Source organism: Pseudophryne corroboree, chromosome 3 (assembly GCF_028390025.1).
Source record: "Pseudophryne corroboree isolate aPseCor3 chromosome 3, aPseCor3.hap2, whole genome shotgun sequence".
NCBI classification, from domain to species: Eukaryota; Metazoa; Chordata; class Amphibia; order Anura; family Myobatrachidae; genus Pseudophryne; species Pseudophryne corroboree.
This window is the reverse complement of record NC_086446.1, coordinates 2462264-2482685: the sequence shown is the minus strand read 5'-3', so window position 1 is coordinate 2482685 and position 20422 is coordinate 2462264. Positions and strand designations below refer to the sequence as shown.

The window sequence follows — 20422 nt, the reverse complement described above, 5'->3', positions numbered from 1 at the left end:
CCGACTCAACTATTGCGGCCCAGAGGGGGCGCTTCTCCTGCATTAGCTTGCTATTCCCACTACCCCCGTGCTCCCTTTATTTGTTACTTCGAAGTATGATGTTTCATTTTTGTGTAGCGGCCCCTGATTGGGACCCTATAATTCAGGATTTTCTCCCGTATGGGTTCTCTATCACTTTCTCTTCTCCTATATCTCTGATTCTTGCTGTTCCTCTTCTTCTTTCCTTTTCCTTTTTCCACGGGACGGGTTTCCACTGCTCCTCCTTTGTTCTTTGGTATCTCATGGCGCTTAAACTGTTTTCTATAAATGTTAATGGGCTTAATTCTCCCAAAAAACGTACAGTGATGTTGTCCGCCTGTCGGAGAGAGAAGGCCGATATAGTTTTCCTCCAACAGACCCATTTCACCGGTACACACTCTCAACTTCACGGTAAGCAATTTACCCAGACCTTTTTTGCCTCTGCTGACTGTAAAAAAAGGGGGGTAGCTATACTGATCCACCGTAATGTCCCATTTGTGCACACCACAACCATAGCTGATCCTGACGGCTGATACCTGATAGTGATTGGAACGCTCCGCACTGATATTCTAATGCTCGTGTCTGTATACTCCCCTAATCAAGACCAATCCCGGTTTTTTCGCACACTCTTTGTGCGTCTTAATAGAGTAGCGCAAGGCCATATTATCTTAGGTGAGGACTTTAACACTGTGCTTGATCCCTTCTTAGATAAATCTACTCCTCCTAAAACTAAGAAGGAAGCATTCCCGTCTGATGCTGCCCTCACATTGACATCCTCCCTCACGCAACTTGATTTACGAGACACCTGGCGTCTTAAACACTCCGACGCTAGAGATTATACCCACTTCTCTGCGCCTCATCAGCATTACTCTCGAATAGATATGATACATGTATCTCACTAAGTCTCGACGTTGATATCTAAATCAGGCATCACTCCCTGTTCATGGACGGACCATGCGGGGGTTTATATCCTGGTAGATTTCTATAGAACCCCTAATAAGACCCGTAAATGGCGTCTTGATGATACTCTTCTTTCGCACCCCTCCACTCTCTCAGACACTAAATTGAACCTGAAATTTTTCTTTGAGGAAAACGCCTTCCCAGAAATCTCTCCTAGCCTAGTTTGGGAGGCACACAAAGCCACTATTTGCGGCCACTTTATGTCTAAGGCCTCGGCCGTACGTAAGAAAGCAGCACAGGAAGTTTCCTCATTGGAATCTCGAATTTCTGCGTTTTTAGCCCAGCATAAAATTGCCCCGTGCGACGCCCTACTCTCCCAGATAAATAACCTCAGGGGTCAGTTAAACACTCTTTTATCGCGAAGAGCGGCAGCTATACTACAGAAGCTCCGTCAAAAATGTTACGATAAAGCGGATAAAATAGATAGTCTCTTAGCTAATAAGTTAAGAAGTAGGCGAGCTGTGGGAATGATAAACTACATTCTTCTACATTAGACGCACTCACTTATGATCCTAAATTGATGGTAGAGGAATTTCGGAACTATTATAGCTCCTTATATAATCATATATTCCCCCCCCCACCCTTCCCTCCGATGGTCCTGAGGGAGCACGTTCATACTTGTCGGGTACCCCCTTGCCATGTCTAACAGAGCAGCAGATTTCTCTTCTTAATGTGGATATCTCGCTCTTCAATAGTGTTCTGGAGGGAGCATCATTTGCGCCAGCAACTGTGCAAGCCGACATTATTGTGATTCCAAAGCCGGAGAGGGATCCAACGCAATGCTCCAACTATCGCCCGATTTCATTGCTGAATGTAGATCTTAAGATATACAGTCAAGTCCAAGCCAACTGCTTGGCTCCCCTACTTATACAACTGATACACCCGGACCAAGTGGGCTTCATCTCCGGCCGCCAGGCCTCCGATAATACCAGGAGAGCCATAGATTTGATTTACTCTATCCATAAACAGAAGCTACCCTCGTTGTTGCTAGCACTGGATGCCGAGAAGCCTTTTGACAGAAAATCCTGGCCCTTCGCTTTTTCAGTGTTCCGGAGGATGGGCTTTTCTGGCAAATTCCTAGAAGGTGTTTCGGTGCTTTACAGATCCCCTACTGCCACCTTTTCTGTTAATCGCCTCAACTCTTCCGCGTTCAGTATCACTAACGGCACCAGACAGGGATGCCCGCTCTCCCCGTTGCTGTTTGCCCTGGTTATGGAACCGCTGGCAGCAAGAATCCAAGGTAATATAGATATAGCTGGAGTGTGGGTAGGCCCTTCTGAACATAAAATTGCGTTATACGCTGACGATGTCCTAATATCTTTGGGATCCCCATCTCAGTCGTTACAATCGCTCCTTTCTGAGATAGACCTCTACTCTAAATATTCAGATTATAAACTTAATACGGGTAAGACTGAAGTATTGAATTTTTATATCCCCGGCCCGATTAAGCTCTCTTTGGAAAACTCCTTTCCATTTCAATGGCACAAGCAAAAGATCAAATACCTAGGTATTTTTCTAACGCATAGCCATCATCAACTTTACCAAGCTAATTTCCCTAGGCTTTTAGACCGCATTAAGTCAGACTTGTCTTCTTGGTCTAATCTCTTTATCTCCTGGATAGGTAGGGTAAACTCAGTGAAGATGAACGTGCTCCCTCGGATACTTTACCTATTCCAGACCCTCCCGATATTTATCCCTCCATCTGTTTTTAAATTTTTATAATTTGACACGTCACAATTTATATGGGCGAACAAGCGTCCCCGTGTCCGCTTGAAACTCCTACAGCGCCCCACTTATAGTGGCGGCCTAGGCATCCCAGACTTCAGAAGATATTATTTAGCCACACAGCTTTCACACTGCGTACAATCTCATTGTTTGTTCATACGTGAATATTTAATGATAATAATAAATTCAATTCAATGGTGCAACCCCGAATCTAGAAGGGTCTGGGCAGGGCCGGTGCTAGGGTGTTCGGCGCCCTCCTGCAAAATATAAATTTGCGCCCTCCCATACTTTACATGCAGGGCCGGAGGGTTACCATGGCCTCTTGGGCCCCTGAGCTGCAGGAGATCCGTGTAAGCCTATGGATGTGAACTCTCTGCCCATACACACCCTGTGCAGCGCTAGTTACGGCCCTACACACAGACAGTGCCGTAACTAGACATTTTAGCGCTGTGTGCAAGAGGGCATTGGCGGCCTCCCTGTATGTAGAACAGGGGCACTGCGCGCGCAAAAAAATTAGGGGCGTGGCTTCATGGGGAAGGGGTGTGGCCACAAAATAATACCAATTCATATGACATATTATAGTAGTCTCCATTATTCAAACTACGCCGCACAGCAGCGCCACTACGCCAGGTAGAGCCCCTTTTACACATTACGGCGAACAGATTTCCCTTTTTACACATTACGGCAGACAGCATCCCCCTTTTTACACATTAAGGCAGACAGCATCCCCCTTTTTACACATTAAGGCAGACAGCATCCCCCTTTTTACACATTACGGCAGACAGCATCCCCCTTTTTACACATTAAGGCAGACAGCGTCCCTCTTTTTACACATTACGGCAAACAGCGTCCCCCTTTTTACACATTACGGCAGACAGCGTCCCCTTCTCACACACTACGGCAGACAGCGTCCCCTTTTTACACATTACGGTAGACAGCGTCCCCCTTTTTACACATTACGGCTCTGCATACAGATACACACATACATAAATACAGTATATACATAAATACACACACACACACACACACACACTTTCTCACTCTTTTTACATCCACTTATCACAGTTGTGCTGGCCAGATCTTCAATAGCATGATCCTGTGTAGCTCCGCCCCCTTGGTCCGTGTAGCCCCGCCCCTTTTCGGCAGAACGATCACTGACACTCCTCTCCCTGTCACAGGGGAGAGAGAAGGCTTCATGCTGCCGGTGCTGCTGCGGCTGTCTGTCAGTGTGACAGGGCAGGCGCAGCAGCAGCAGCAGGGGGGGGACAGGACGGCGCTTCAGCTGGGATGCAGAGCAGTGAAGGCGCCTCTCCTGCCCGGCGCCTACCTGCACTGCATCCCTTTGCTGAGCGGGTAGCGCCGGGCCTGGGTATCTATAGAAGCCGCCGAAATGGGTCTCTACTCTCTCTTCTCTGGCTTCCGAAATCCTGCTGCCCCAGAAATATAGCATCCCACCCCATAGTTTCCCGCTCACTAACGATTTGGGATTTTGCCAATAGGAAATATGGCTTGGCCCCAGCCCCCTCCCCCATCATCCCAATATTACACAACCCTGCATTCCCTCCTGGTACAAATAAATCACTGTTTGCCCCTTGGCAGGATAGAGGTATCTTATATCTGAATGATATCACCAGAGATACTAGTTTTCCTCAATTTTCTCAGATTCAAGAAAATATTGATATTCCCTCTAGGTATTTTTATACATTTTTACAACTCAGACACTTTCATTCCTCACTGGTCCGCGTCCTCTCTAGCAGACCCCTGACCACGTTTGAGACTATATGCTTCAGACGTCACTCAACCAAAGGCCTAATTTCCCTCTTATATACTACTCTCACTGAGGACACTCCCTCTCAGCGTGATCCCCATGAGAGAGCATGGGAAACGGACCTAGGTTCGGCTTTGGATGACGAGGAATGGTCTGAAGCCTGGGGTAACGTGGCGTCTAGTTCCATCTGCGTTAGAATCAAAGAGAATGTTTATAAATTATTATATAGGTGGTATTATGTACCATCTCGTTTGAGCAAAATGTACCCGGATACGTCGGATAGGTGCTGGAGAGGATGTGGCGCAGAGGGCTCTTTTCTACACATATGGTGGTCATGTCCTAAAATAGTGCATATGTGGAGGGAAGTGATTAATTTTATTTCTAGCTTATTGCAGATCTCTGTCCCTTCCGACCCTAAATACATTCTCCTCCCCTTAAACCTGCCATCGCTAACAAAATGTAAAAATAAATTGTTGCGTCATATAGTCTCCGCAACAACATGTCAACTGGTTGCAGATTGGAAAAACCCTATCCCGCCTTTCATGCAATCTATAGTTGCCCGTATCTGGTACGTTTACCGCATGGACTATATGACAAGCATCATAAACTGCTCCTCTAAGTCATTCGATAAAATATGGAGTCCATGGCTGGCCACCCAGCATGCCCCTTCACTTTTTAACTTGTGATGCCCCACACCATATTTGATGGGACCCTCCCGGGAACTCTCTCCTATTCTATTTTGTCCATTCTCTTTTTTTTTTTCTTCTTCTCTGTCTTTCTTTCTTCTCGACCTTCTTCTACTCTTACTCTTTAATGTTAGTTGGTTAGCTGTGCTGCTGACTCCCCTTTTTTCTGTCTTGTACTACCCACTCTCTGGGTCAAAAAATGGGTCAGTTTTTTTTCGTTATCTTTATAATTACCAACTATTGTACTGCATTTGCAATGTAATTTGCTGTAACCATTATTTGTTGGTATCTGTTTGCTTTTGTGATCCCATTAATAAAATTCTTTAAAAATAAAATAATAATAAAATAGGACAAGTATAGGAAACCCGTGGTTAGGTGCCATCAAAGGGAGTATGGAGTATAAGATAGTGTAAGTAAGAGCAGGCAAGGCACATGATGGAGAAGACCCTGCTCCTGCGAGCTTACCATCTAAAAGGTGAAGGGCTAACAGACCAGAGTAACACAGAAGGGGTAGATTGTGAGCGTGGACAAGAGGGTTAGGAGGACAGTTGGCTTGGGTTGGTGAAGAAGTGGGTCTTGAGAGCCCGTTTGAAGTTTTGTAGAGAGTGGGATGGGGAGAGGTAGAGAATTCCAGAGATAGTGACCAGCACGTGCAAAACCTTGTAGGTCGGAGTGGGAGGAGGTAATCAGTTGGCAGGAGAGACGGCGTGCATTAGCAGAGCGAAGAGGACGGATGGGAATGTAAAGAGAGATAAGGTCAGAGATGTAAGAAAGAGAAGAGTGGGTGAGGGCTTTGTAGGTGAGTGTGAGAAGCTTGAATTGAATTCTGAATGGGAAGGGTAGCCAGTGAAGGTCCTGCAAGAGAGGGGATGTGGATGTAGTACATTTGGTGAGGAAGATGAGATGGGAAGCAGCACTGAGTATAGATTGAAGTGGAGAGAGGAATTTTTGAGGGAGGCCAGATAGGAGGAGATTGCAGTAGTCTAATCTGGAGATGACCAGTGAATGGATGAGGGTCTTAGTAGCATCCTGGGTGAGAAAGGGTCTGATCCTGGAGATGTTTTTGAGATGGAAATGGCAGGTTTGTGAGAGGTACTGAATGTGTGGTTTGAAGGAGAAGGATGAGTCAAGGATTACTCCAAGACATCGCACTTGGGGGCTAGAGGAGATAGTTGTGCTATCAATGGATAATTAAATTGTGGGAGGTGAGGTTATGCAGGAGGGAGTGAAGATGATCAGCTCAGTCTTAGACATGTTAAGTTTAAGAAAGCGCTGGGATATCCAGGAGGAGATAGCAGAGAGACAGTTGGAGATACAAGTGAGGAGAGAGGGAGAGGTCAGGGGAAGAAAGGTAGATTTAAGTATTGTCAGCGTAGAGAGGATATTTTAAGTCAAAAGAGCTAATGAGCTCACCTAATGAGGATGTGTAGAGAGAGAAAAGGAGAGGCCCAAGAACAGAACCTTGGGGGACACCTACTGGTTGAGGAAGTGGGGGGGAGGTGGAGTCATGAGAGGAGACAGAGAAGGAACGGTCAGAAAGGTAGGATGACAGCCAGGAGAGAGCAGTATCACGCAAACCAAGGGAGAAAAGGATTTGCAGGACGAGAGGGTGGCCTACAGTGTCAAAAGCATTAGAGAGGTCAAGGAGACTAAGCAGAGAGTAGTGGCCCCTGGATTTAGCAGCAAGGCGGTCACTGCAGACTTTCATGAGGGCAGTTTCAGTGGAGTGTTGAGGACGGAAACCAGACTGGAAAGGATCAAGCAGTGAGTGGGAAGAAAGAAAGACAGTGAAGCGGTTGTAGACAATACGCTCAAGGAGTTTGGAGGCAAAAGGGAGAAGAGAGATGGGTCGATAGTTGGAGAGATTGGTTGGATCAAGGGTAGGTTTTTTAAGAATAGGGGAGACAAGTGCATGCTTGAAGGCAGAAGGTACAGTGCCTGATGAGTGAGAGATTGAGTAGATGGGCAAGATGGGAACAGGCAGAAGAGAGGAAGTGGAGAAGGCGGGAGGGAATAGGGTCAAGTGGGGAGGTGGAGGGGGGTGAGGACCGGATGAGGACCATGACTTCCTCTCCAGATACAGGGAAGAAAGATGTCAGAGTTAGTATGAGGGAAGGAGGGGGTGGGGGTGGGTCGAGAAATGGAGGAGGGGTGTTGCTCAGGTTCTTGTGGGATGTTATGTCCTGGCGAATGGAGTCAATTTTGGATGTGAAGTAGGTGGCAAAGTCAAGAGCCGAAAGTGAAGAGGGGAGTTGAGGCGGGGGTGGGCAGAGGAGCGAGTTGACAGTGGCAAAGAGGCACCTGGGGTTTAAGAATTGGGAGATGAGGTTTTTGAAGTAAGATTGTTTAGAGAGGGTAAGGCAGCAAAGTAGGATGAGAGCATAAATTTGTAGTGGAGGAAGTCTGCCTTATTGCGTGATTTCCTCCACTGTCACTCAGCGATACGTGAGCATTTTTGCAGATATCTGGTGCATTTGGTGTGCCACGGTTGAGGTGTCGATCTGCGAGGGTGAATAGTGGATGGTGGGGTGACAGAGTCAAGAGCAGAAGTAAGGGATGCACTGTATAGGGAAGTAGCTTGTTCTGGGCAGGAAGGAGAGAGAATAGGAGAGAGCAGTGAGTCAAACAGGTAGGATAGGGAAGTGGTGTCAATAGCCTCAATGTTATGCTTAGTGATGGTAGTCTTAGGTGGTAAAGACAGAGAAGCAGATAGAGATAGGTTAAAAGTGAGCAGGTGATGGTCAGAAAGTGGGAACAGGGAGTTGGAGAAATCAGAAAGATCACAGTGGTGAGTGAAAACCAGATCCAGTGAGCTTTCACTCACATGGAAGGGGGAGGAGGTCCACTGGGAGAGACCAAGAGAAGAGGTGAGGTTAAGGAGTTTAGAGGCAGGTAATTTTGTGGGGTTATCGATAGGGATGTTGAAATCACCTAGGATAATGGAGGGAATGTCTATTTTGTCAGTCTCAGGCCCCACAATTTCTTATGGCATCACTGGACTCAGTCAATATGTATAAAAATGGATTAGATAAATTCATAACTGAAAAAGATATCCAGGGATACAGCATTTTTTTTTTTAAATGTGCTATATTTCTGAGATAACTCTTTACACCAACTGGTATATCGGTCACGTTATGATTCATGTTAATAATACATTTTTATTTAAATATGTGTATAAACACGATCAGCCATAACAATAAAACCTCCTCCCTAATATTGTGTAGGTTCCACCTCTGGCACTAAAACAGCTCTGACCCATCGAGGCCTGGACTTCACAAGACCTCTGAAGGTGTCCTGGGGTATCTGGCACTAAGATGCTAGCAGCAGATCCTTTAAGTCCTGTATATTGTGTGTTGGGGCCTCCATGGCTTGGACTTATTTTTCTAGCACATCCCACAGATGCTCGATTGTATTAAGATCTGGAGAATTTGAGGCCAAGTCATCACCTTGATGTCTTTGTCATGTTCCTCAAACATTATCCTGGTAAGAGAGGCCACTGCCATCAGGGAATACCATTGCCATGACGGGGTGTACTTGGTCTGCAACAATGTTTAGGTAGGAGGTACGTGCCACAGTAACACCCACATAAATGCCAGTACCCAGGGTTTTCCAGAACATTACCCTGACCATCACACTGCCTCCGCCGGTTTATCTTCTTCCCATAGTGCATCATGGTGCCATCTTCTCTCCAGGAAAATGATGCACATGTAAAAAAAAACGTGGTTCATCAGACCAGACCACCTTCTCCCATGATCCCGTTCTGATGTCCACGTACTCATTGAAGGTGCATTCGCTGGTGGACAGGAGTCAGCATAGACACTCTGGCCGGTCAGTTGCTACGCAGTCCCGTATATATCCAGCTGCGATGCACTGTATGTGTGGTGACATCTTTCTATCATAGCCAGGATTAGCTCTTACTGCAATTCATGCTACAGTAGCTCTTCTGTGGGCTAGGACCAGATGGGCTAGTCTTCTCACCCCACTCACATCAATGAGACCAGGACCCTGTTGCCAGTTCATAGGTTGGACACTTTATGTAGGTTCTTACCACTGCATACCGGGAACACTGTACATGACCTGGCGGTGTGGGAACACACTGGTCCAGTCATCTAACCGTCACAATTTGTCCATTGTCAAAGTCCCTCACATCCTTACACTTGGCCAGTTTCCTGCTTCCAATACATCACTTCAATACCTGACTGTTCACTGGCTGCCTAATATATATCCCACCCATTGTCAGGTGCCATTGTAACACAGTATATACATCTATACTGTATATCCCTCATCTTATATCACAAGAAGTATCCGGCAGACTGAGGTTACCAACATAGAACAAGACACCTGAAGTAGCCTAATGATGACAATGTCACCATTCTCCTCACCTCGTGCACAGCAAATGATTGATGAGGGAAAGCAAAACTCAGCGCAGAGGAAGCTTCATACGTGTTCCAGGTCATGATCTTTGGGAGGAAGAGAGTTTCATTTATTTGGTAAAACATTCCATTACGATGTGCAGTCACATGGGGGGGGGGTGTGTGCGCTGAGCGGAGTCACATGAGAGGCACAATATGGCTGACGTCTCTCCGCTATACTACACAGTGGGGCTGAGGGGTGTTTGGGGCTGCAGGAGAGACCCTGTGAGATTACTAGCCCTGGCACCACTATCACTGGGTCTGTGTGGAGCCAGAGGCGGCTATTAGGGAATCCCCATGGCCACTCCCAGCTCAGTGACATCACTGCGGCGGCGGCACTCTCAGTAGCGCTCAGTGACAGTGTAGTAACCGGTCTCTGATAGGGAGAGCTACTGCTATATTACCATAATATGTGTATGTGGCCACTAATAGCACATACACCCCACAGGCTAATACCGTGTGCACCTACACGTCACAGCGCCATGGCATGATGTAACAGCAGCTGCATGAGTGTCAGGGGTCCTCAGTCACTGACACCCACCTAGTGCTGTACAAGGGCTGCATCATGGGGACATCCCACTATGGGGATACTCACTACCATGGTAACAGGAAGTCTGGTCACTAAGGGGTTACCATGCAGAGCAGTCACCGCGGGGGAGGGGGGTCCTGCACTCATATACCGCCCCCTATATCACTAATCATCCCCCACACACACAGCTGGGAACCCCAGGCCGGAGCCCTCTGCAGCGGTACACCGCCGGAGACCGGGATACGCCACTTCCGCTCTGTGCGTTCCACCCTACTTCCGCGTTTCCGCTCACTTCCGGTCCGTGCGTTCCTTCGCTAGTTCATCCTGTGCGTTCCAAAAAACTTCCAGTCGGTGCGATCTAACGCACTTCCTTGCATTACATCACTTCCGGCACTGCACTCCACTTGGTCCTGCCCTGTTTTTGCCGGACTTGAAGAGAGTAGACTTCAGGTAATAATCCTACGCCTTTATAGTGTTATTGTTCTTATACAGTTGGAGCAGCCTGTGGTGTCCTGGTTTTATTTTTATTATTATACAGGAGGAGCAGCCTGTGGTGTCCTGTTATTAATATTATTATAATACAGGAGGAGCAGCCTGTGGTGTCCAGTTATTATTATTATATGGAGGAGCAGGCTGTGGTGTCCTGTTGTTATTATTATTATTATTATTATTATACAGGAGGAGCAGCCTGTGGTGTCCTGTTGTTGTTGGTATTATTATTATACAGGAGGAGCAGCCTGTTGTGTCCTGTTGTTATTATTATTATTATTATTATACAGGAGAACAGCCTGTGGTGTCTTGTTGTTGTTGTTGTTGTAATAATAATAATAATAATAATAATACTACAGGAAGAGTGTCCTGTGGTGCCCTATTATTATTATTATTATTATTATTATACTGGAGGAGCAGCCTGTGGTGTCCTGTTGTTGTTGTTGTTGTTATTATTATACAGGAGGAGCAGCCTGTGGTGTCCTGTTAGTATTATACAGGAGGAGCAGCCTATGGTGTCCTGTTGTTGTTGTTGTTGTTGTTGTTGTTATTATTACTACTATTATTATTATTATTATTATTATTATTATTATTGTACAAGAGGAGCAGCCTGTGGTATCCTGTTGTTGTTGTTGTTATTAATATTATTCAGGAGGAGCAGACTGTGGTGTCCTGTTATTATCATTATACAGGGAGACCAGCTTGTGATGTCTTGTTATTTTCTCTGACGTCCTAAGTGGATGCTGGGACTCCGTAAGGACCATGGGGAATAGCGGCTCCGCAGGAGACTGGGCACGACTATAAAGAAAGCTTTAGACTACTGGTGTGCACTGGCTCCTCCCACTATGACCCTCCTCCAGACTTCAGTTAGAATCTTGTGCCCGGCTGAGCTGGATGCACACTAGGGGCTCTCCTGAGCTCCTAGAAAGAAAGTATATTTAGGTTTTTTATTTTACAGTGAGATCTGCTGGCAACAGACTCACTGCAGCGAGGGACTAAGGGGAGAAGAAGCAAACCTACCTAACTGGTGTTAGTTTGGGCTTCTTAGGCTACTGGACACCATTAGCTCCAGAGGGATCGACCGCAGGACCCGACCTTGGTGTTCGTTCCCGGAGCCGCGCCGCCGGCCCCCTTACAGAGCCAGAAGCAAGAAGTGTTCCGGAAAATCGGCGGCAGAAGACTCCAGTCTTCAACAAGGTAGCGCACAGCACTGCAGCTGTGCGCCATTGCTCCTCGTGCACACCTCACACTCCGGTCACTGATGGGTGCAGGGCGCTGGGGGGGGGGCCCCCTGAGGGCAATATAAGACACCTTGGCTGGCAAATCTACACCATATATAGTCAGGAAGGCTATATAGGTGTAAAAATACCCCTGCCAGAATTCCAGAAAAAGCGGGAGAAGTCAGCTGGAAAAGGGGCGGGGCCATCTCCCTCAGCACACTGGCGCCATTTTTCCCTCACAGCTCCGCTGGAAGGACGCTCCCTGGCTCTCCCCTGCAGTTGTCAAGCTACACAAGGGTAAAAATGAGAGGGGGGGCACTAAATTTAGGCGCAGTATATATAAAATAAGCAGCTATAAGGGAAAACACTCATTTATAGTGGGATCCCTGTGTTATATAGCGCTCTGGTGTGGGCTGGCATACTCTCTCTCTGTCTCCCCAAAGGGCTTTGTGGGGTCCTGTCCTCTGTCAGAGCATTCCCTGTGTGTATGCGGTGTGTCGGTACGGCTGTGTCGACATGTTTGATGAGGAGGCTTATGTGGAGGCGGAGCAGATGCCTATAAATGTGATGTCACCCCCTGCGGGGTCGACACCTGAGTGGATGGTGCTGTGGAAGGAATTACGCGACAGTGTCGACTCCTTGCATAAAAGGTTTGACGACATACCAAATGTGGGACAGCCGGCTTCTCAGCCTGTGCCTGCCCAGGCGTCTCAAAAGCCATCAGGGGCTCTAAAACGCCCGCTACCTCAGATGGCAGACACAGATGTCGACACGGATACTGACTCCAGTGTCGACGACGATGAGACTAATGTAACTTCCAGTAGGGCCACACGTTACATGATTGAGGCAATGAAAAATGTGTTGCACATTTCTGATGTTACCCCCGGTACCACAAATAAGGGTATTATGTTTGGAGAGAAAAAACTACCAGTAGCTTTTCCTCCATCTGAGGAGTTAAATGAAGTGTGTGAAGAAGCGTTGGCTTCCCGTGATAAGAAACTGGTAATTTCTAAGAGGTTACTAATGGCGTACCCCTTCCCGCCAGAGGATAGGGCACGTTGGGAAACATCCCCTAGGGTGGATAAAGCGCTCACACGCTTGTCAAAGAAGGTGGCACTACCGTCTCCGGATACGGCCGCCCTGAAGGAATCTGCTGATAGAAAGCAGGAGGCTATCCTGAAGTCTATATATACACACACAGGTGTTATACTGAGACCAGCTATTGCTTCAGCATGGATGTGCAGTGCTGCAGCTGCATGGTCAGATTCCCTGTCGGAAAATATTGATATCCTAGACAGGGACACTATATTGCTAAACGTAGAGCATATTAAAGACGCACTTTTATACATGAGGGATATTTGCCGGCTGGCATCTAAAGTTAGTGCAATGTCCATTTCTGCCAGGAGAGGGTTATGGACTCGGCAGTGGACAGGAGATGCAGATTCCAAAAGGCACATGGAAGTTCTGCCTTATAAGGGTGAGGAGTTGTTTGGGGATGGTCTCTCAACAGCTGGGAAGTCTACATTTTTACCCCATGTTCCCTCACAGCCAAAGAAAGCACCGTATTATCAGGTACAGTACTTTCGGCCCAATAGGGGCAAGCGGGTTAAGGGCGCGTCCTTTCTGCCCAGAGGCAGAGGTAGGGGGAAAAAGCTGCAGCATACAGCCAGTTCCCAGGAGCAAAAGTCCTCCCCCCGCTTCCTCTAAGTCCACAGCATGACGCTGGGGCTCCACAGGCGGAGCCAGGTACGGTGGGGGTCCGTCTCAAATATTTCAGCAGGCTCGCTCACGGGTGGATCCCTGGATCTTTCAAGTAGTATCTCAGGGGTACAAGCTGGAATTCGAGACGTCTCCCCCCCGCCGTTTCCTCAAATCTGCCTTACCAACCACTCCCTCAGGCAGGGAGGCAGTGTTACAGGCAATTCACAAGCTGTATTCACAACAGGTGATAGTAAAGGTGCCCCTACTTCAACAAGGACGGGGTTACTATTCCACAATGTTTGTGGTACCGAAACCGGACGGTTCGTGAGACCCATTTTAAATTTGAAATCCTTGAACACATATATAAAAAAATTCAAGTTCAAGATGGAATCGCTCAGGGCGGTTATTGCAAGCCTGGACGAGGGGGATTACATGGTATCACTGGACATCAAGGATGCTTACCTGCATGTCCCCATTTACCATCCTCACCAGGAGTACCTCAGATTTGTGGTACAGGATTGTCATTACCAATTCCAGACGTTGCCGTTCGGTCTATCCACGGCTCCGAGGGTCTTTACCAAGGTAATGGCAGAAATGATGATACTCCTTCGAAAGAAGGGAGTTTTAATTATCCCGTACTTGGACGATCTCCTGATAAAGGCGAGGTCCAGAGAGCAGTTGTTGGTCGGGGTAGCACTATCTCGGGAGGTGCTACAACAGCACGGCTGGATTCTAAATATTCCAAAGTCACAGCTGGTCCCTACGACACGTCTACTGTTCCTGGGGATGGTTCTGGACACAGAACAGAAAAAAGTGTTTCTCCCGGAGGAGAAGGCCAAGGAGCTGTCATCTCTAGTCAGAGGCCTCCTAAAACCAAAACAGGTGTCGGTGCATCACTGCACGCGGATCCTGGGAAAGATGGTAGCTTCCTACGAAGCAATTCCATTCGGCAGGTTCCATGCAAGAACCTTTCAGTGGGACCTGTTGGACAAGTGGTCCGGATCGCATCTTCAGATGCATCGGCTGATAACCCTGTCTCCAAGGACAAGGGTGTCTCTGCTGTGGTGGCTGCAGAGTGCTCATCTTCAAGAGGGCCGCAGATTCGGCATACAGGACAGGGTCCTGGTGACCACGGATGCCAGCCTTCGAGGCTGGGGGGCAGTCACACAGGGAAGAAACTTCCAAGGACTATGGTCAAGTCAGGAGACTTCCCTGCACATAAATATTCTGGAACTAAGGGCCATTTACAATGCCCTAAGTCAGGCAAAACCCCTGCTTCAAAACCAGCCGGTACTGATCCAGTCAGACAACATCACGGCGGTCGCCCATGTAAACCGACAGGGCGACACGAGAAGCAGGACGGCGATGGCAGAAGCCACAAGGATTCTCCGATGGGCGGAAAATCACGTGTTAGCACTGTCAGCAGTGTTCATTCCGGGAGTGGACAACTTGGAAGCAGACTTCCTCAGCAGGCACGACCTCCACCCGGGAGAGTGGGGACTTCATCCAGAAGTCTTCCAAATGATTGTAAACCGTTGGGAAAGGCCACAGGTGGACATGATGGCGTCCCACCTAAACAAAAAGCTAGAAAAGTATTGCGCCAGGTCAAGAGACCCGCAGGCGATAGCTGTGGATGCTCTAGTGACACCGTGGGTGTACCGGTCGGTTTATGTGTTCCCTCCTCTTCCTCTCATACCAAAGGTACTGAGGATAATAAGGAGAAGAGGAGTAAGAACTATACTCATTGTTCCGGATTGGCCAAGAAGAACTTGGTACCCGGAACTTCAAGAAATGATCTCAGAGAACCCATGGCCTCTGCCGCTCAGACAGGACCTGCTGCAGCAGGGGCCCTGTCTGTTCCAAGACTTACCGCGGCTGCGTTTGACGGCATGGCGGTTGAACACCGGATCCTGAAGGAAAAGGGCATTCCGGAGGAAGTCATTCCTACGCTGATTAAAGCTAGGAAAGAAGTAACGGCTAACCATTATCACCGCATATGGCGTAAATATGTTGCGTGGTGCGAGGCCAGGAAGGCCCCAACGGAAGAATTTCAGCTGGGCCGTTTCCTGCACTTTCTACAGTCAGGGGTGACTATGGGCCTAAAATTGGGTTCCATTAAGGTCCAGATTTCGGCTCTATCGATTTTCTTCCAGAGAGAACCGGCTTCACTACCTGAAGTTCAAACTTTTGTTAAGGGAGTGCTGCATATTCAGCCCCCTTTTGTGCCTCCAGTGGCACCTTGGGATCTCAACGTGGTTTGAGCCACTTAGAACCGTGGACTTGAAGTATCTCACGTGGAAAGTGGTCATGTTGGCCTTGGCTTCGGCCAGGCGTGTGTCAGAATTGGCGGCTTTGTCATGTAAAAGCCCTTATCTGATTTTCCATATGGATAGGGCAGAATTGAGGACTCGTCCCCAATTTCTCCCTAAGGTGGTATCAGCCTTTCATCTGAACCAACCTATCGTGGTGCCTGCGGCTACTAAAGACTTGGAGGCTTCCAAGTTGTTGGACGTAGTCAGGGCCCTGAAAATTTATGTTTCCAGGACAGCTGGAGTCAGAAAGACTGACTCGCTATTTATCCTGTATGCACCCAACAAGTTGGGTGCACCTGCTTCAAAGCAGACTATTGCTCGCTGGATCTGTAGTACGATTCAGCTTGCACATTCTGCGGCTGGACTGCCGCATCCTAAATCGGTGAAAGCCCATTCCACGAGGAAGGTGGGCTCTTCTTGGGCGGCTGGCCGAGGGGTCTCGGCTCTACAACTTTGCCGAGCAGCTACTTGGTCGGTGTCAAACACATTTGCTAAATTCTACAAGTTTGACACCCTGGCTGAGGAGGACCTAGAGTTTGCCCATTCGGTGCTGCAGAGTCACCCGCACTCTCCCGCCCGTTTGGGAGCTTTGGTATAATCCCCATGGTCCTTACGGAGTCCCAGCATCCACTTAGGACGTCAGAGAAAATAAGAATTTACTCACCGGTAATTCTATTTCTCGTAGTCCGTAGTGAATGCTGGGCGCCCATCCCAAGTGCGGATTGTCTGCAATACTTGTATATAGTTATTGTTTAACTAAAGGGTTATTGTTGAGCCATCTGTTGAGAGGCTCAGTTGTTATCATACTGTTAACTGGGTATTGTATCACGAGTTATACGGTGTGATTGGTGTGGCTGGTATGAGTCTTACCCGGGATTCAAAATCCTTCCTTATTGTGTCAGCTCTTCCGGGCACAGTATCCTAACTGAGGCTTGGAGGAGGGTCATGGGGGGAGGAGCCAGTGCACACCAGGTAGTCCTAAAGCTTTCTTTATAGTTGTGCCCAGTCTCCTGCGGAGCCGCTATTCCCCATGGTCCTTACGGAGTCCCAGCATCCACTACGGACTACGAGAAATAGAATTACCGGTGAGTAAATTCTTATTATTATTATTATTATTTTTATTATTATTATACAGGAGGAGCAGCCTGTGGTGTCCTGTTGTTATTATTATTATTATACAGGAGCAGCAGCCTGTGGTGTCCTGTTCTTATTATTATACAGGAGGAGCAGCCTGTGGTGTCCTGTTGTTGTTGTTGTTGTTGTTATTATTATAATACAGGAGGAGTGGCCTGTGGTGCCATATTATTATTATTTTCTCTATCGTCCTAAGTGGATGCTGGGGTTCCTGAAAGGACCATGGGGAATAGCGGCTCCGCAGGAGACAGGGCACAAAAAAGTAAAGCTTTACTAGGTCAGGTGGTGTGCACTGGCTCCTCCCCCTATGACCCTCCTCCAGACTCCAGTTAGATTTTGTGCCCGAACGAGAAGGGTGCAATCTAGGTGGCTCTCCTAAAGAGCTGCTTAGAGAAAGTTTAGTTTAGGTTTTTTTCTTTACAGTGAGTCCTGCTGGCAACAGGATCACTGCAACGTGGGACTTAGGGGGAAAGTAGTAAACTCACCTGCATGCAGAGTGGATTTGCTGCTTGGCTACTGGACACCATTAGCTCCAGAGGGATCGAACACAGGCCCAGCCGTGGAGTCCGGTCCCGGAGCCGCGCCGCCGACCCCCTTGCAGATGCTGAAGCGTGAAGAGGTCCGGAAACCGGCGGCTGAAGACTCCTCAGTCTTCATAAGGTAGCGCACAGCACTGCAGCTGTGCGCCATTTTCCTCTCAGCACACTTCACTGGGCAGTCACTGAGGGTGCAGAGCGCTGGGGGGGGGGCGCTCTGAGAGGCAAATATAAACCTTATACAAGGCTAAAAATACCTCACATATAGCCCATAGGGGCTATATGGAGATATTTAACCCCTGCCTGACTGGAAAAATAGCGGGAGAAGAACCCGCCGAAAAAGGGGCGGGGCCTATCTCCTCAGCACACGGCGCCATTTTCTGTCACAGCTCCGCTGGTCAGAACGGCTCCCAGGTCTCTCCCCTGCACTGCACTACAGAAACAGGGTAAAACAGAGAGGGGGGGCACATTAATGGCTATATATATATATATTAAAGCAGCTATAAGGGAGCACTTAATATAAGGATATCCCTTGTATATATAGCGCTTTGTGGTGTGTGCTGGCAGACTCTCCCTCTGTCTCCCCAAAAGGGCTAGTGGGTCCTGTCTTCATTAGAGCATTCCCTGTGAGTTTGCGGTGTGTGTCGGTACGTGGTGTCGACATGTATGAGGACGATATTGGTGTGGAGGCGGAGCAATTGCCAAATATGCAGATGTCACCCCCCAGGGGGTCGACACCAGAATGGATGCCTTTATTTGTGGAATTACGTGATGGTTTATCTTCCCTTAAACAGTCAGTTGAGGACATGAGGCGGCCGGACAATCAATTAATGCCTGTCCAGGCGCCTCAAACACCGTCAGGGGCTGTAAAACGCCCTTTGCCTCAGTCGGTCGACACAGACCCAGACACGGGCACTGATTCCAGTGACGACGGTAGAAATTCAAACGTATTTTCCAGTAGGGCCACACGTTATATGATTTTGGCAATGAAGGAGACGTTACATTTAGCTGATACTACAGATACCGTAAAACAGGGTATTATGTATGGTGTGAAAAAACTACAAACAGTTTTTCCTGAATCAGAAGAATTAAATGACGTGTGTGATGAAGCGTGGGTTGCTCCTGATAAAAAGTTGATAATTTCAAAAAAGTTATTGGCATTATACCCTTTCCCGCCAGAGGTTAGGGCGCGCTGGGAAACACCCCCTAAGGTGGACAAGGCGCTCACACGCTTATCCAAACAAGTGGCGTTACCCTCTCCTGAGACGGCCGCACTTAAGGATCCATCAGATAGAAAGATGGAAGTTATTCAAAAGAATATATACACACATGCAGGTGTTATACTACGACCAGCTATAGCAACTGCCTGGATGTGCAGTGCTGGAGTAGTTTGGTCAGAATCCCTGATTGAAAATATTGATACCCTAGATAGGGACAATGTGTTACTGTCGTTAGAACAAATAAAGGATGCATTTATCTATATGCGTGATGCACAGAGGGATATTTGCACACTGGCATCTCGGGTGAGTGCTATGTCCATTTCAGCCAGAAGAGCCTTATGGACACGACAGTGGACAGGCGATGCGGATTCAAAACGTCACATGGAGGTTTTGCCGTATAAAGGGGAGGAGTTATTTGGAGTTGGTCTATCAGACTTGGTGGCCACGGCTACTGCCGGGAAATCCACTTTTTTACCTCAAGTCACTCCCCAACAGAGAAAGGCACCGACCTTTCAACCGCAGCCTTTTCGCTCCTACAAAAATAAGAGAGCAAAGGGCTTGTCGTACCTGCCACGAGGCAGAGGAAGAGGGAAGAGACACCAACAGGCAGCTCCTTCCCAGGAACAGAAGCCCTCCCCGGCTCCTGCAAAAACCTCAGCATGACGCTGGGGCCTCTCAAGCGGACTCGGGGACAGTGGGGGGCCGTCTCAAAAATTACAGCGCGCAGTGGGCTCACTCGCAGGTAGACCCCTGGATCCTGCAGATAATATCTCAGGGGTACAGGTTGGAATTAGAGACGGATCCTCCTCATCGTTTCCTGAAGTCTGCCTTACCAACCGTCTCTTCCGAAAGGGAGAGGGTGTTGGAAGCCATTCACAAGCTGTACGCTCAGCAGGTGATAGTCAAAGTACCCCTATTACAACAAGGAAAGGGGTATTATTCCACTCTATTTGTGGTACCGAAGCCGGATGGCTCGGTAAGGCCTATTCTAAATCTGAAGTCCTTGAACCTCTACATAAAAAAGTTCAAGTTCAAGATGGAGTCACTCAGAGCAGTGATAGCGAACCTGGAAGAAGGGGACTTTATGGTATCCTTGGACATCAAGGATGCGTATCTACACGTTCCGATTTACCCCGCACACCAGGGGTACCTCAGGTTCATTGTTCAAAACTGTCACTATCAGTTTCAGACGCTGCCGTTCGGATTGTCCACGGCGCCTCGGGTCTTTACCAAGGTAATGGCCGAGATGATGATTCTTCTTCGAAGAAAAGGCGTATTAGTTATCCCATACTTGGACGATCTCCTAATAAGGGCAAGGTCCAGAGAACAGCTGGAGACAGCTTTAGCACTATCTCAAGAGGTGCTAAGACAACACGGGTGGATTCTGAATATTCCAAAATCCCATTTAATCCCGACAACTCGTCTGCTGTTCCTAGGAATGATTCTGGACACGGTTCAGAAAAAGGTTTTCCTTCCAGAGGGAAAAGCCAAGGAGTTATCCGATCTGGTCAGGAACCTCCTAAAACCAGGAAAAGTGTCAGTACATCAATGCACAAGAGTCCTGGGAAAAATGGTGGCTTCTTACGAAGCAATTCCATTCGGCAGATTCCATGCTAGAATATTCCAAAGGGATCTGTTGGACAAATGGTCAGGGTCGCATCTGCAGATGCACCTGCGAATAACCCTGTCACCAAAGACAAGGGTGTCACTTC

General features: G+C 48.0%; 1 protein-coding gene across 1 annotated transcript in view; it reads left to right on the top strand.

Annotated features, from left to right (window-relative positions):
- Window positions 1-20422, top strand: part of LOC135056524 (uncharacterized) — a 169041-nt gene that overhangs the window by 108916 nt on the left and 39703 nt on the right. The window contains exon 8 of the mRNA XM_063961826.1: window positions 1674-2485. Coding sequence (XP_063817896.1) covers window positions 1674-2485 — 812 coding nt within the window. The remainder of the gene's footprint in view (window positions 1-1673; window positions 2486-20422) is intronic.